At 44.6% G+C, this 18,127-nt stretch overlaps 1 protein-coding gene across 1 annotated transcript in view; it reads right to left on the minus strand.

Annotated features, from left to right (window-relative positions):
• Window positions 1-14,374, minus strand: part of MFNG (MFNG O-fucosylpeptide 3-beta-N-acetylglucosaminyltransferase) — a 51,440-nt gene extending 37,066 nt beyond the window's left edge. The window contains exons 1-2 of the mRNA XM_061582714.1: window positions 14,010-14,374; window positions 2,051-2,099 (exon numbers count right to left, since the gene is read on the minus strand). Of these exons, the coding sequence (XP_061438698.1) occupies window positions 2,051-2,099; window positions 14,010-14,369 (409 nt within the window). The 5' untranslated portion in view covers window positions 14,370-14,374. The remainder of the gene's footprint in view (window positions 1-2,050; window positions 2,100-14,009) is intronic.
• Window positions 14,375-18,127: the final 3,753 nt, after the last annotated feature.

An 18,127-nucleotide genomic window follows, 5' to 3' on the forward strand; every position in this document is an offset into this window, starting at 1 on the left:
CAGTGGGTAAATCTTTCTGCAGCCAAGCTGTGTTTAGAAACTAGTTTTGGAAAACCTTCCATTTCCTCCATTTCTGAATGTAACATAAGATCTGGACCACTGGACTTATGCCCAAATTAATTCATGGCAAATAGAAAGATTTTCAGCCAGATAAATGTATTGAAAGTGGATATTGTTTATATTGCAATAATAACATTTAGGATAGAATCAAACCTTATGTGTTATATCCAATTAAGTCATACTCAGAGTAGACTCATTTATACCTATTTGTTTATATCAGTCAAATTATCATCGTTATCATGAAACCCTTTAATGTCTGGAAAACACAGAGCTAGGCCAGTCTGTCTGAAGCTGCTTGCCTTCTAATTAAGTAAATGTGCATTGTTTGTTATTTAATTTAACCTGCTTGTTAGTAGGTAAAGAAAGGTGCTATGCAGGCAACAGAAGCCCTCTTATTCATCACCTAAAATTTTAGTAAGGTGCCTTACCCCTACCCATCCTGCTTGCATTTCACCAGGCATTACTCACATAGTTTCATCATGCTCTGTCTTCAGTTTAATGGCTAGAAACTTGTGATTTTAATTCTGTGCACAGCAGCGGATTTCACCCTTGGGCAAAAGACAGTTGGATTCTCTCCATGAGCCTTAAGAAATTTCAGGGGCACAACACTGACCCAGGTTCGGTTTCATTTGGAAGGAGATCACTGGAGGCTTATGGCATTTGGTAATGTTAGTGTTTGGTAATGTTAGCTGAGCATAGATGGGGTCACTGTTTAAACACTCCATTGACTCATATCAGATCTTCAGAGAGAGGAACCCCTGCATCCTCTGATGCTGTTAGCTTACAGAACCCAAAATCTTAGTTCTCACTCTGTTTCTTTATTTTAAAAAAGCATGTATTTATTACATTTATTGCTACCTTTCCTTCAATGAGCTCAAGATGGCTTACACAACTCTCTCTCTCTCTCTCACACACACACACACCATTTTATCTCCCCAGCAACCCTGTTAGATAGGTCAGGCTGAGGGTGACTCCCCTAAGGTTTCCCAGTGAGCTTTGTGGCTGGACAGGGATCTGAAACTGAGGCTCCCTAGGGATAGGGAACCTCAGCCCCAGATGCCAGATTAGGCCCTCCAAGCCCCTGTCTGGCCCTTGGACCTACCATACCATGCCCCATACCCAGTCACACCCCTTCCCAGCCCTGCTTTGTACCCTCTTGAAGCAGCCCCTGGGATGCCACTCAGAGTATTGGCCACTGCTGCGTGACTCCTGGAAGATTGCTGAGAATGGACTGTGGCCTCCCCAACCATGTTGTTACCACTTGCCCATGGCAGCTCTCAGATGTCAGTCTGCCTCCTTTGTTCCATTTCAGAGAGACACACTCATTATCCTTGGCTGGGGAAGGAGGTATGCTCCCCAAACCCTTCAAATAGTAAGCTCCCACTGAGACACATCACCTGAATATCCTGGGCTGTTAAAACTCCTTTGTCAAAGCCTGGCTGTGGAGGCTGGTAGTTCCGAAGTCAGTGGGGCAGTGAATCCACTCCAGGTTTTAGTCTTTCAGCACCTTGGACAACTCCTTGAAAGTTTGGACTGAAACCCAGAGCAGATTCACTGCCCCACAGACATCGGAGCCACCAGCCTCCACTGAGGGCAGACACTGCTTTGAGACAAACCCACAGTGATAGCCTTATTCACAGAAATCGGAAAACCCAGAAAAAATAAAAAAAAATACATACAGGCCAAATCACTCACTTTGGCAAATCAGAAAGAGCACTCCATCAGGAAAATAGGAAGCTGCCTTATCCTGAGTCAGACCATTAGCCCATCCTAGTTCTGTACACTAACTGGCAGCAGCACGCCACATTTTCAGGCTTACTTGGAAGGTGCCAGGGACTGAACCTGTTGCATACAAAGCATGTGCTTTACCACTCAGCAGTAACCCTTTCCCAATGTCAACCATGTAAGGATACTGTTAACCAAGGATTCCTAGCACATAGTTTACAGAAGTCAGTTAGCAGATACTGTGCAATGGTAAAAGCTGGATTACCCAGTTTTTCCTGCAGCTCATCATCGTCTTTATCAGTGAAGACATATGTCTGAGGAAAAAAAGAGAGAGGGGTTATTCCAGTGTCTAAAATTTACTGAAATCCAAACCTGCCATCCTATGACAAGCCACATAACTCTCTCAGCCGTGGGTATGCGTCATCTGATATTATTACTGAAGTATGCATGTGAAATGCTTTGAACACTCAGCAAGTATTTTCATCTACAAATGGAATAATACCCGCATCTCACAGGGATGCTACAAAATAAAGGCTGTAACAAGTTCTGATGGTGGTATATGATTACTGTCCTCATCTGCCTCCAAGAAACCTGGATAACAAATGATACACCAATCCTTCTACCGGGTTATCGGACTTTTTCTATTCCTGCGGTTAAACAAAATATGTATGGCAGAGGTAGCGGTGGTTTATGTATGTTTATTTCAGATGATTTTCCGGTAGATATTCAGACCTTAGCACCTCCATGTGATCACTTTATCCAAGGCCTGAGATTTACTAGCCCCCTTTTGGGTGCTTTCATTATTATAAACGTTTACTTTCCTCCACATGTGGCTAGGACTCTAACACCTAACAATATCTGGGACCAATTATCAGAGTTTCTAACCCTATTGGAACATCAATATCCCACTTCTAAAGTGATCCTCTGTGGGGATTTCAATGCTCGGTTAGGTTCTGGCTGTCCGGATGGCCCTTCTACAAATCACGGTCCAACCAGCCCTTTCCTTTTAGGGGCCAGGATCTCCCAAGATCAGATACTAAACAATCAAGGTTTGAGGCTGATGGAGTTAATCTTCGCACACCAGTTATTTTGCCTACATGGGTCATACTTAGATCAAACCAATGGCCCCATTACATATTTCTCTAATCATGGAGCCAGCGTGATAGATTTCACGCTGGTCTCAAACTCAGTAATCTCAAGGGTCCACAGTTTTCTGGTATTAGATAGAATCGAGAGCGACCATTTTCCATCGTTAACGATTTTAAAATTGAGTCATTCGCTGAACCTCCCGGCTTTACCGTCCTTGGTAGACCTTCAGGTAGCGGACCGCAGAGTACGCTGGTCTCCAAATTTACAACTTTCTACTCTACAATTACTCGAGAACACCAGTTTAACTGAAGTTAGGCAAGCAGTAATTGACTCGAAAATAGACCCTATTAAGGCCTATCAACAGATAACAGCTTTGCTCAAACCTACACTAACTAAAAAAGCTTCTTTCAATACTGCGTGCTCTAGGAGGGAGACTCGGTTTGACAACGAATGCAAAGTAGCTAAACACCAACTTATCAAATTTTCACGTAACACGATAAGGGCCCCAAACACCCTCAGACATAACCAACTTATCAAGATGCGCTCTTCATATAAAACACTAATCAGACAAAAAAAGGCGTTACATGCGAGAACCCAATAGCAGCGACTCCACCAAGCTTGGTTGGAGGGCAACGACCGTCTGTTCTGGTCTATGATCGCTTCCGGGTCCGAGTCCTACACCCAATTCGCATCTAGCCAAATCTCTCCCTCAGTGTGGCAGGAACATTTTTCAAAACTATACACCGTTACGGGTGAATCTAACATCTTACGCTCAATAGACACCGAGGTCAATTATCCTTACTGGCCTCCGGTAACATCATCAAATGTCAGAACTCTCATTTCCTCACTAAAAAAGGGAAAGGCCCCGGGAGAAGATATGCTCCCACCTGAACTCTTTTTAGATCTCCCTGACTGGTGGGTCCCTATTCTGGCTAAACTTTTTACCAAGATCAATAATACAGGTATAATGCCAGAAGGCTGGAAACAAAGTATAGTTATCCCCATTTATAAAAAAGGGAAGAAAGACGATCCAAATAACTACCGGCCCATCAGTCTGTTAGATATAGGGGCAAAGCTATATAGCAAGTACCTTCTCCTAAAACTGGAAGAATGGGAAGCAGAAAACTCTATTATTTTTCCAGAACAAGTAGGATTTTGGAAAGGTCAATCGACCATAGACCACTGCGCTACTCTTTACGTTCTGGCTAGACAGTCTGTGATGGGTCCTACTAAACATCTTTACGCCGCTTTTGTAGATTTAGCTGCGGCGTTTGACTCAATTGACAGAGACCGTCTATGGTCCAAGTTGGCTCGAACTAACATCGACAAACGTCTTCTTTACCTAATTAAGTAAATGTATTCTAACAACACTCTTAAAATTAGAGTAGGTAACTACTTGACTGACCCGATAAAAGTCAAAAAAGGAGTCAAACAAGGTTGCCTATTGGCGCCCATTTTATTTAACCTATATTTGAATGATATAATACCCGAACTGCAAGGCCCAAAATTTTTTCCTCCATCTGCTGGAAATAAGAAGATTTCCACGTTACTTTACGCAGATGACATGACCCTCCTTTCTCTCACTCCTATTGGTCTAAGAAGGCTATTGGTAAATCTAAACTCCTTTTGTAAAAATGAGGGCCTTCAAATCAACTACAGGAAAACAAAGATAATGGTTTTCGGTAAAAATTTTCAAAAACACAAATGGTCCATTGGATCCCAGCCGATAGAGCAATGTCGCTCTTTCAAGTATCTGGGAATTCACTTCCAAGACACTTTAGCTTGGAAAAGTCACATCTCCGCTATCAAATTAACGGCAGCTAGTGCGATAGGGACACTACTCAAATTTTACAGGACGGCAGGGGGATATTTGGTGGCTCCCGCCCTAAAAATCTATCAAAGCAAGATCTTACCACAGATCATTTATGGGGTGGCAGTTTGGGGATGGTCAAGTTATACACTTTCCTCACTAGAAGTTATCCAAAATAACTTCCTTAGACGCCTTTTACATCTGCCCCCCGGCACACCTGCAGCACATTTGAGAGCCGAAACTGGCTTACCTCTGGTTTTGGCCCGAACACATGTACTCTTACTACGATATTGGGCAACCCTGGCACACTCGCCCTCAAGGAGTTTGGCAAGAAGCTGTCTTGAAGCAGTATTAACAGACCCCCATTGGATCCAAAAATTCCAGACAGTTTATTCGTATTATCATATTCCGACACACTCAATCTCGGCTCTTTATAGGTTTAATATCCAAGACCATATTGTGAGACACAGCGCGTGGTTAGACAGAATGACAATTTCAAATTCCAAATTTTCCAGGGGGTATCGCCTTTTTAAATACAATCATAAAATGGCAAATTATTTAATGAGTCAATTCCCGCTACAGTTACGATATGCCTTAACAGCACTGAGATTTCAAACAATGCCAAACGCTATGCTAACCGGACGTTATCAACAGTCCCTGTATGAACAGCGTCTCTGCATTTGTCGAACTGGAAAAGTGGAAGATCTCCCACACTATCTATTTGAATGCCCGATATATATGCATCCTAGAACTAAGTTCCTGGACATATTGATAAATCGCTCAGGCCCCGGTAATGATGAGCAGCTTATTACTTTTCTCTTAGCAGATAATGATTATCGGATTTCATACTATGTGGCACATTATGCCATCGCAGCACAAAAACTGAGGGCTAAATATTTAAATACACAGCCATCCTAGAATTTTAAGCATTTTAATTATGGCCTGTCTATGACCGATAGGCTTTTATTCTAAAAGTTTATTGTTATATCTCTGTAACAAATACAAATTTTATATCTGTGTACCATAATAGATGTTCTTCTTTTTCTTAATATTTTAATTCTCGATTTTGTATGTATGTATGTTGCGATGGCCTAAGGCCGGCAATAAATGATTATTATACTGTCCTCTTTACAGGTTAACAGATTAGCTGATTAAAAAAATATATCTTGTCCTTGGCAGCTTGTTTGTCCTGCATTGCAGAATTCAAATGGATTTGAAACTGGCTTCTAACTGTTCTGTGTTCTGGCAAACAACCCTGCATATTGTGGTTTTGAGTGTCAATCATTCTGTGGAGCAGATCCCTAAAATGGCATCCACCCTCCACCCAGCTAGTGTTGAGCCGGGTACCTTGCCAACTGGGAAGATTTGAAACTGTTTGTAAAATATAGCATAGATAGATCATGGCTAGATTCAGGTATGAAAGGGCTCAAGTGCCCTCTTGGGCACCCTCTACTGCATTAATGGGCCCCCAGTGGCAGGTTTATCATGCAGTAGTTGTGGACAGCCATTTTCAATTTCATACAATGCCCCAGAGCAGGACTACATTTGGCACAGTGGCCAAGGCACACATCTATGTCAAGGGCTGTCAGAGGACAATTCTCTGTTTGAAGGAGTCTCCTGTTTGAAGGGCTCTGATTCAAGTCTGCTTTAAAGGTAAAGTACCATCAGAAGACAAAGCACAGGTCTGTGAGTGCCCTGCCAATGGTTAGCACCCAGGATCATAGAAAGCTGCCTTGTACCAAGTGAGACCACTGGTCCATCTAACTCAGTATTGTCTACATGGACTGGCAGCAGCATTCCAGGATTTCAGGCAGGAATATTTCCCAGTCCTACCTGGAGATGCTGGAGATTGAACCTGGGACCTTCTGCATGCAAGGCAGATGCTCTACCACTGAGCTATAGCCCTTCACTTGGACAGCAGATTGAGCCACAGTATTTTGCACTCTGTTAAGATGTGTTTTATATTTAAATTACAATATTTCTAAATTTTCATCTCCCCTTCTAGGATGAAAACCTTAATGTGGTGAGGGGGTTTGGGAGGAAGAAGCTGAGAGCAATGCCGTCAGGAGTCTAGGCTATGAGGCTAGGCTTCTAGCAGAGGCACCCAAGGCAAAATGGTCAAAGCTGAGACACCAGACTAAGATGCATCCAAACTCAGAGGAAGGGAATGGTAAACCACCTCTGAATACCTCTTACCACGAACACCCTATGAACATAGTATCCAAAATGCAACACGAGATAGTGCTGGAAGATGAGACCCCCAGGTCAGAAGGCACTCACCAAGCTACTGGGGAAGGACAATGGACGAGTAGCGCTGTGACTAATGACGCCACTGGGTCAAAGCCGAAAGGAAGCCCAGAGGCTGATGCACACAGATGCAACAGGAGAGTCCAGAGTTGTACAATGAACACAATAGGAACGTGGAATGTGAGAAGCACGAACTAGGGAAAGTTAGAAATTGTCAAGCAAGAAATGAAACATATCAACATTACAATACTTGGCGTGAGTGAATTAAAATGGACAGGAATGGGACATTTTCAATCAGGTAACTGCAAAATATTTTATGCAGGAAATGAGAAATTAAGAAGAAACAGGGTGGCTTTAATAGTGAGAAGTGATGTAGCAAAAGCAATTAGGAGCTACAACGCAAGGTCTGAGCGAGTGATATCAATAAGATTAAACGGGAAACCTATCAACATAACCATCATCCAAGTCTATGCTCCAATGGCAAAAGCAGAAGAAGAGGAATTGGAGAGATTTTACCAGAAGTACAAGAGGAAATTGATCACACACCAAAACAAGATGTGCTGATAATCATGGGAGACCGGAATGCAAAAGGAGGGAACAGAGAAGAACTAGGAATTGTGGGGAAATGGGGCTTAGGATATAGAAATGAAGCAGGAGAAAGACTTACTGAATTCTGTGAAGCCAATAATTTGTTTCTTTTTGAGCAACTGAAAAGATGACTGTACATGTGGACATCACCAAATGGTCAATACAGGAATCAAACAAGAGATGGATTGATTCCATAAAGAAAGCCACAGACCTGAACTTACAAAAAAATCTGAACAGGGTGGTTTACAACAGATACTTTTGGAGGTCACTGATTCATAGGGTCGCCATAAGTTGTAATTGACTTGAAGGCACATAACAGCAACATTTTCATCTATGCATACATATTTGCATATGCATTTCTTTCAAATATAAGTTATCTTTTGACCTTTTGGGGGAGGAAGAGGTACGTTTCCTCTTTTAGGGCAATGTGTAAGTGGCCACCCTATAGCACCAGTGGCCCTGGCAAGCCGCTGGAGTCCTGACAACTGCCCAAGGCTGTCAGGTGCTGACACCAGATCTGATATAGATATGAACCACTGTTGTAGAATAATATATACATTTCATTATGCTTTCCCAGCTCTCATTGAGCTTCCTATCAGCAGCCTGGGGCTGAAGAACATGGCCTGATCTAGTATCCCTAATTAACTCATGAGCCCAAGGGGTGGCCATTAAATAGATTCAGGTTTGTCCGGAGAATCCTGCCTCGATGTTTGCAAGATATCCAACAAGCACAGTAAACAAAAGCTTTGTGGTGAAAGAAAAGTTGAGTTCAGAAAAGAACATCTGTTTGTGTGTAAAAGACCTATAAGCACTCTGCTGTTTCCCAGCCCTCTTCCCTCAGTCCCTCCCAGCCTCTTGACAACATTCTGTGTCATGTTCTCCCATCCCAAGGGCAGCGTGGGGATCACGTCCAGCAAAGAACACCTCCTCTCAAGCGGAAAATGGGCTTTCAAGAAGCCAAGGGGACTGAAAGGGAGAGACACACGCCTTAAACAATCTTCCCACCAGCTGCCTGCAGGCTGGTTAAGCAGTGTACTTGCATTATGTATTGAAATATGGGCAAAGTCATTCCGACAGTCGCCAAGGCACGTGGGCTTCCCCTGGGCCTGGCTGTGCTGAGACCTTTGTACATATCCAGCCTGGATTTTATTGTGGGCCTCTTGCTTCTAGCAGGAAGAGGGAGCTGAGAGGCAATGATAAAGAAAAGGAACCAGGGGACCAAGCACCATGAACAAAAATATGAAAGAGAAAAATGCCCATTTGCCGAGAATATAACAGGGTTTAGAGAATATGGTGCATTTGTTCATTCAGTCATTGACTGGAGATGTGGATTTCTCAATTATATGTCAATCAGGGCTGTCCGCCTCTAAAAAAGCATTCAGCACTGATGTCCTGATAAAACTGTCTACATACATCTCACAAGTGTTCAAGACTATTTCCCCCCTCAAATTTTGGGGTTTGGGTGTGTGTAAATGTATGAATTCATAGGTCTATTTCACACATTACTCAAGGCACTCCTGGGTCTGCCCCACATTCTGCCAGTTCCATTTCCCTCACAGGTATAAACGGTATGGAACAAATATGTTTTGCCCATTCATACTTAAGTTCACACTTAATGTGCGGAGAGGCCCATAAAGGACAAGTGTTTTGGAAGGCTAGTGTGCCTCTGATCTTAACTATCTGGAGTCACTGCTCCACACACACACATTTACAGACGGGCAGATAAGATTTGTACATCTAACCTAACCTATCTTGGTCACACATACCTCACATCCCCAACTGATTGCTCTTCACTCAATCCTGGAGACAAGTACTCTGCTTTAAGATAACTTTGGACTGAAGTATCTATGACAGATCGTACTATATAACAGTAGGGCAGTGCTTGGGCTCCCTTATCTGATTCAGGGCCCAATCCAGCACTTCAAAACAGCTCTGATCCAATCCAGGATGATTGGGGACCAACGCAACCTGCATCCAGGTCCCAAACTGATTTGGGGGCCATATACAGTGGTTAGTTAGGATTTAAAAACTTAATTAAACATGCAGTTGAGGGGTGGGAGAATGAGATGCACACAGGCTGCCTATGTGTCCAGTGGTAGGTGATGGCTCCATGTCAGTGGGGAAGTAGAATCTGCTCCAGGTTTTAGTCTGAACTGTCAAGGCGCTTCCAAGGTGCTGAAAGTGTCAGCTTTTTGAAAGTTTGGACTAAAACCTAAAGTGGATTCCACTGCCCCACTGACAGGGAGCCACCAGCCACCAATACGTCTCCTTCCCCCCCTCGCTGCCAGACCACCACCACCCTTATTATGCTGGGTGGCCCCAATCCAGGGCTGCCTCAACCTGATCCAATAAAATCCTGAGTCAACCCAAATTGTCATGATTTGGTTTGGGATGTAGCTGCATCCACTGCACAGCCCTATAGAACAGGGCACATCATCTTCAGGCATGCCCTACAGATCCATCAACAGAAAAAGCTAGAGGTGGAGTGAAGGACACACATCATCATGCTCTACTTTGCATCCCTCTCACCCCCATTATCAGTCTCCTCCAGAGCTATGTGACTGGCTCCCTCAACTTGTTTTGAAGTTCTCTGAGAGACAGACTGATGTTGTTTTTCTTGGGTGGAATATAATGATGGATGAGACAGATCACCATCACCATAATGAACAATGGAAGGACTAGAATCAGGTATAAGACAGCTTCCTATGAAAATCACATTCCTTTTCTTGTAAGTGAAGCTACAGACACTTTTTTTTTTTTACTATGTCTTGGTTAAAAGTAGGGAAGACCAGGGTCTGGGGCTAGATGGAATTGCTTTAGCTGAGGTTTCCAGCCCTGAGGCTGCCAAGTGACCATTCCTGGTTTAAGGCACAATTTGGTTCTGTGCAGGGTGCATTTAGGCATGTGTGTGAGTGTGTCTGAGAATCATATGATTCTGTAGGGTTTCTTCCCTTAAACTTTCAGCTTAAGGAATCTCATGAATTTCACTTCCTGATAGATGAGCTGGGTTTCTTTAGTTGTTGTTGTTTTGTACTCTAGAGTATGTCAAAGACCTCAAATGGATCAAATTCTGAATTGTCGAAAGGCTCATTCCTGCAATGCAGGACAACCAAAAATTTGGCATGTTTTAGGGGAAAAATAGACTAGGCGGGGGCAATTCTCCTGTCTGTTGCCCTGTCCAAAGCTACTCCTTAGAGCATCCCTGTTGATCCAACTGAGGTACCAAGTGGCATAAGTGCCCAACATTTGCATCTTCCTATGTTCAGCCCATGGCAACTATGCTCAGCCCAAGATTCCCAGGCACTCTGCGCTATGTGAATAAGAACAGGAACTACATGAGAGGCACATAGGTGGCATACAGTTTGTGGGTCCACAGTGAGGTGAGCCAATGTGGTGGAGTGGTTAACAAGTTGGACCTGGGAGGCCCAGCTTCAAATTTGGTGGGTTTTGAATGAACGTTAGGAAAAATGTGGGGAAAACTTGATGGGAAAAGCAGTTTGACAATGAAAACAATTACTTAGAGGGGTGTTGAGCTCTCCCTCACTGGAGGTCTTCAAGCTATCTGTTGGGCATGCTCTAGCTCTGGATTTCCTGCATTGATCAGAGGGTTGAACAAGATAGCTTACAAGGCCCTCTTCCATGATTTTATGATTCTCATGCAATTTTAAAGGGAAGGGTTGTAGCTCAGCGATAGAGCACCTGCCTTGCATGTAGAAGGTCCCAGGTTCAATCCCCAATATCTCCAAGTAGTACTGGGAGAGTGGCATGGCCATTCAGTATAGACAGTACCAAGCTAGATGGGCCAATGATCTGATTCAGTATAAGGAAGCTTCCTATGTTGCAAAGTTCACTGGGCCATCCGCCATCTCACAGCTTGCTTATTGATTGATTGATTGATTGATTGCATTTGTATACCACACCATAGCTGAAGCTCTCTGGGCGGTTTACAACAATTAAAAACATTAAAAACAAATATACAAATTTAAAAACACATTTTTAAAAAGCAATTTAAAATGCATGCTAAAATGCCTGGGAGAATAGGAAAGTCTTGACCTGGTGCCGAAAAGATAACAGGGTTGGCGCCAGGTGCATCTCATCAGGGAGATCATTCCATAATTTGGGGGGCCCCACTGAGAAGGCCCTCTCCCTTGTTGCCATACTCCCAGCTTCCCTCTGAGTAGGCACCTGGAGGAGGGCCTTTGATGCTGAGCGTAGTGTACGGGTGGGTTCATGTCAGGAGAGAGTTCCATCAGGTATTGTGATCCTAAGCCATGTAAGGCTTTATAGGTTAAAACCAGCACCTTGAATCGAGCTGGGAAACATACAGGCAGCCAATACAAGCAGGCCAGAATTGGTTTTATATGTTCGAACCGTCTGGTTCCTTTTACCAATCTGGCTGCTGCATTTTGCACAAGCTGCAGTTTCCAAACCGTCTTCAAGGGCAGCCCCATGCAGAGCGCATTGCAGTAATCTAACTTGGAGGTTACCAAACCATGGACAACTGAAGCCAGGTCATCCCTGTCCAGATAGGGGCATAGCTGGGCCACCCATCAAAGTTGGTAGAAGGCACTCCATGCCACCGAGGCTACCTGAGCCTCAAGTGACAGAGATGGTTCTAGGACAGCGTTTCCCAACTAGTGGGCCACCAGATGTTGTTGGACCACAATTCCCATTTTTCCTGACCATTGGCAATGCTGGCTGAGGCTGATGGGAGTTGTGGTCCAACAACATCTGGTGGCCCACTAGTTGGGAAATGCTGTTCTAGGAGAACCCCTAAGCTACGAACCTGCTACTTCAGGGGGAGTGCAACCCCATCCAGGACAGGTTGGACATCCACCATCCGGTCAGAAGAACCACCCACTAGTAGCATCTCAGTCTTGTCTGGACTGAGCCTGTTTATTAGCCCTCATCCAGTCCATTGTCTCAGCCAGGCACTGGTTCAGCACATTGACAGCCTCACCTGAAGAAGATGAAAAGGAGAAATAGAGCTGCATGTCATCAGCTCTGGATGACGACACCCAACTGTTTCATGTAGATGTTGAACAGCATGGGGGACAGAGCTGACCCCTGTGGAAACCCATACTGGAGAGTCCAGGGTGCTGAGCAATGTTCCCCAAGCACCACCTTCTAGAGCTGACCCAACAAGTAGGAGCAGAACCACCGCCATGCAGTCCCTCCCACTCCCAACTCAGCCAGTCTTCCCAGAAGGATACCATGGTCGATGGTATTGAAAGCCACCGAGAGATCAAGGAGAATCAACAGAGTCACACTCCCCGTGTCTCTCTCCCAACAGAGGTCATCATACAGGGCTACCAAGGCTCTTTCCATGCCAAAACCAGGCCTGAAACCCGACTGAAATGGATCCAGATAATCGGTCTCATCCAAGAGTGCCTGGAACTGGCCTGCCACCACTCGTTCAAGGACCTTGCCCAGGAATGGAACATTTGATACCAGCCTATAGTTATTAAGATTTTCTGGGTCCAGGGAGGGTCTCTTTAGGAGTGGTCTCACTACTGCCTCTTTCAGGCAGCCAGGGACCACCCCCTCTCGCAGAGAGGCATTAATCACTTCCCTGGCCCAGCCAGCTGTTCCAACCTTGCTAGCTTTTATTACCCAAGAAGGGCAAGGATCCAGTACAGAAGTGGTTGCACGAACCTGTCCAAGCACCTTGTCAACATCCTCAAGCTGTACCACCTGAAACTCATCCAAGAAATCGGGACAAGGCTGTGCTCTGGATACCTTGCTTGATTCACCTGCTATAACACTGGAGTCTAAGTCCTGGCTGGTGATGCTAGAGATTTTATCCTGAAGTGCCTAGCAAATTCATTACAGCAGGCCTCAGATGGTTCTACCATGTCCTTAGGGCCAGTGTGTAATAGCCCCTGGACAATTCTGAAGAGCTCTGCTGGGTGGCAGATTGATGATTTGATAGTGGCAGCAAAATATTGTGGTTTTGTTTGCTGCTCTCACTGCCCCTAAATACAGCTTACCATAGGCACTTACCAGTGTGTAATTGCATCCACTAGGAGTTCATCTCCATCTGCACTCAAGCCATCTCCTATATTGTTTCATCGCTCTCAGCTCTGGGGTATACCATGAAGCTTAAGCTATCTCACAAAGGTGTCATGATGACAAAATGGGGGGTTCCATAAGCCACCCTTGGAGCTTCTTGGGGGAAAGGTAGGGTAGAAATGTAGTAACTATGGCTTGTATCCCACTAAATCCTACTCAGAGCCGAACCACTGAAATTTATGAACCGAAGTTGGTCATGTCTGTTAACTTCAGTGGGTCTGCTCTGAGTAGGTTAAGCACTGAATACCATCCAATATAAATTATTCAATGAGTGCATCCCAGGGGGAAAAAACCCTCCATGCAGAATCTTTCTCAGTGAAGGCATCTTTTAATCTTTACTTCACAGGAAGCATTAGATTCCTTCCGGCACTCTTCTTTCAACAGTCCATTCAGTCCTCCCTCTCACCCTCGCACCAACCTGTTCTTTGACCTGGGAAATCCAAGTGTCCAGCAGTAATCCCATCCTGGACTGGTGGAACTTCTGGGTTGTCTTTACAGCAATGAAAAGCTCTTCAAGCAACAGGCCTTCCCCAGGCACAACACCATGGCCCTTGATTTGCTTGCCATGCTCAGTCTTCCTGCTTCTCCTCTGGTCTGTCGCAACCACCAGAGTCATCCCCCACTGTGCCCAACTACCAGATATCCCTTCTGCGAGTCTTTGGTAGTCGTCTGCTTCCTGGACACCATAATGCCTCATGGAGAGGAGCACCATGCTCACAAGAAAGAGGACAACTCCAGAGATGTCCCGGATGAGTTGTCGGCGCATGGCTGCCTGCATTTGATCCCACAGTAAGGAAACGGGCAAGATTCAAAATCTCCCTCCCTGCTTCAGTGGCTGCAGTGCAAATCCTGTTCTAATCTGTGTACTTTCCCCCAAAGGAGAGCAACATAGAGCAAGGAGATAGGCAAAGGCCTGGGTAAGAAACACTCCTGGAATGCAAAAGGAGGGGAACTGAGTGGGATCTTGAGGCTCTTAAACAAAGCACTGCTTTGAAAGCAGAAATTACCAGAGGTCTGTCTTGTTCTTTTCTCCCCCACTTGCACCTAATAGAAAAGCCTCAAGGGTAGAGACATAGGATCTAGGGAGACCTGATTTTCCAGATAGCAGAGAGGGCAGGTGACAAATGCTTGCAGGTAGCAGGCAAGAGAAGGACCATGCAGTCTGAGCCTAGATAACCAAAGAGACACAGCCCTGGATTCCATCTGAAGTCAGACAGGATGGGCCTCAACTCATCCACAGCAGAAGTCCATCCCAAAGGCCGGGGAGACAGTGCCCACGTTCCCAGAGGGAAGACTCCCAAGGAACGACCTGACTTTTCCAGCGAGAATGCAGAGTGCTAGCCTATAAGTCAGGGCATTTCTGTTTGCATTTTGCCTTCCAGGATATGGCAATTTCAGGTAGAGCCAGGGCTGAAAAGGGAACTGCTTTTCTCCAGCCCCACCAGCTGTCTGCTGGCCCCCATGCTCGCTTCACTTTGGCTGCAGATGGCAGACTCCACCCAGTCTCTTTTATGGGTACAGGACTCTCTGGGGAAATCTCCCATCAAACACACATCTGCCTGCCCTCCCAGCTGCTGCTCTCTGGCCAGGGTTGTCAGGCAAAGGAAAGCACCCCTTTCCCGATGGAGAATTTATCTTCTCACTGCAGGAAATCGCAGAGACATTGCAAACATTGATTTCTCAAGCAGACTCGCTCATAAATAAGGGTGCCTAACCGAAGAGCACCCTAGTGGAAATTAGATTTCCTTAACACCTGATAACCTGTTGACAGCAGGCAATTAAGGAGGTAAAGGGGAGTGTTTCCCTTGCTCTTGCTGCATTATAAAGCTATGCTGAGTCTGTCTGTGGAAACAGAACCCAGAATATGTTCGTTTATCACAAATAGGGATGGATGACTCTGTCAATTCTAGTTTTGTTCTGTTTGTCCATTGTTCCAGTCTTAAGTACAGTTCTCCACATTTTCTCATCAGCTTCCACTTTTTTCCTAAGTCCTTAGGAAAATTAACCAGCAAATTTCTCCTAATATACGTGTTTGCATGCAATTTTGCCTGAAATACACATTTTTGCTGTTTTCTCTAATATAATGCATTTGGTATGTTTTCACTAATTTATATGCATTTTCCTACACGTTAGTTGACTTGAGACCTGCACTGCAAAATTCAGAGACTGGCAAATTTCGAAGAACAACTGTGTTTCTGTTCACGTATTGTTTCAGAACATGCAAATTAGGTAGATTCAGCTTTAAATTCAAACTGCATCAAATGTCTACTCCATCCCTAATTAGAAATAATAATTCCTGGTCCCCTTCAGATATTATGTGGCAGCAGCAACTTGGGTTTGACAAGGAAGACACAGCTGATCCTTAGTTCCCTGACAAAAACACCTGTATGCTGATGTTTGCAAATAAGTGGGGATGTTCATCCATGCTAATGTACATTTAGAACACATAAGGGAAGAAGTAAGGTCCAGTTCTTACAAACAGGAGTCAAGGTGGCAAATGTACCTCTTGGAATACAGAAATACAGCCCTAGGTTTTTTTAAAGAGTCTTCAACAACATGTAATAGTGAAGGGGTGGGGTTTGAGAATAGGGTGCTACAAGCATGTTCCAATGTTCATCTGTGACAGCTATGAGAACATTTAAGGCAAAGCGGGTATGATGGTGCATTGGGATGGATACTTCACAACTAAACCAATCCACAGGAGAAAGATCTTTGAAGATCTTTGACCAGTAGCGCTGCCACTAGGGCACGACTTTGGGACAGAAATCCCAGGCCTCATATGGCAAAATGAGAAGGAGGGGTCCCCAAATACAGCATGGTTGGCATACCACATTTGGAACTAAGGTCATACCCACACCATCCATTTAGAGCATTCTTATACAGTAGAGCCCCGCTTTACGGTGCTTCACTAATGCGGCTGTCTCAATTAGACGCAATTAGACTAAAGCCCCACTCATACGGTGCTTGTTCTGCTTTTACAGCGGTTTTCGGGCATCACGCGCCATTCTATTCAATGAGTTCCGCTTTTCAGCAGTTTTCACTTTTCGGCAGGGGTCCGGAACATAACCCGCCGTATGAGTGGGGCCCTACTGTACCTCTTTCACAGTCATGGCTTCCCTCAAAGAATCCTGGGAACTGTAGTTTGTAAAGGATGCTAAAAGTTGTTATGAGATCCCTCACAGAGCTACAATTCCCAGCACCCTTAAACTACCGATTTCAGGATTCTTTGGGGGAAGCCAGGGCTGTTAAAATGGTGCAAGAGTGCTTTACACATATGGTGTGAGTGTGACCTTTACAGTGATGCACTCTGCCATCTACAGAGGGGGGAATGTCCAAGACCATTAATTCAAGAGTCTAGACTTTACCTGTCTAATCTGACTCCCTGCTGCTGCAGATGCAGAGCCCTAGAGCATGCTCCTTTCAGTACTCACACAGGTAGTCTTTGCTGGTAAGGATTCTTCGCAGTGGGTTGCCAGACCAGGTTTTCAAAAAGGGAATCATATGGTCTGTGCTTCATGGAGTTGTCGCATTTTGAAATAAAGCTACAGGAGTAGTAAATCATTGGCTGCCTTTGCTGCTGCGGTGTTCTGCGATAAGGAACAATCTTCTGAAAGACCAAGCATCTGGCGAATGCTCACGTGAGCTAAACTCTCACACAAACACACACATATGAAATGTCCATTTTTATTTTTACATGCACGCTTTTAGAGACTGGCTGCTGCAAGACGACCTCCTCCCCACTTTTGAGAAGTGAAACCAATCGTGCTCTCCCTTCCCCTCCCTTCCTCTGTTCTTAAGGGACAGTCATTCATTCCAAGTAGATCACACTGCTCTGGATTTTATGCATATCCCTCTCCTTGTTACATGCTTTGATGAGCAGTGACCTAATTAAAAAACATTGCCTTTTAGAATATTATCAATGGCATCTTGCAGGGAAGATATGCACAGCTAGTCTTTTGACCTAAATTTTGAGATCCCCTTTCAGCATTCAAATCCCTTTTGGCTTTCCCAGCTGCGATAGTGCCCAACTGTGCAATCTTACCCATCCGTCAACTTTGCTCCACATTTCCCCATCACCACTTGTTGGCATGGTATATTAGCACACATCCTGCAAGAGTTTTGACTTAGGATGCTTTCAGATGGGGGCTTAATGGTGTAAATGGGTCACTCGGATATTACAGACAGGTTGCTGGCAACAGGGTTGTTTTGTTTTGTTTTAACTTATCAGATTTTTGCCAGAAAATATAAATCCAGCTAAATGATGATGATGACAATGGTGATTATTACACCCAACCCTTCCTCACACAAGAGCCCAGGAAGGCTAACAGCAATCACAAAACAAGAACTTTTAAAAACAAATGTTAAAGCCACAGTCCAAAATAACAATCAATATGCAATATATAACATATAATGGCAAGTGCCACCATTATTTCTTTAAAGTAAAGGTGGGGAACCTCAGGCACTAGAGACTCTCCCCAGGCCATGCTCCTCGACAGCCCTGCTCTACCACCTCCTTGAGTGCTACTGAACTATGAT

The sequence above is a fragment of the Rhineura floridana genome, chromosome 8 (genome assembly GCF_030035675.1).
Source record: "Rhineura floridana isolate rRhiFlo1 chromosome 8, rRhiFlo1.hap2, whole genome shotgun sequence".
Classification (NCBI taxonomy): Eukaryota; Metazoa; Chordata; class Lepidosauria; order Squamata; family Rhineuridae; genus Rhineura; species Rhineura floridana.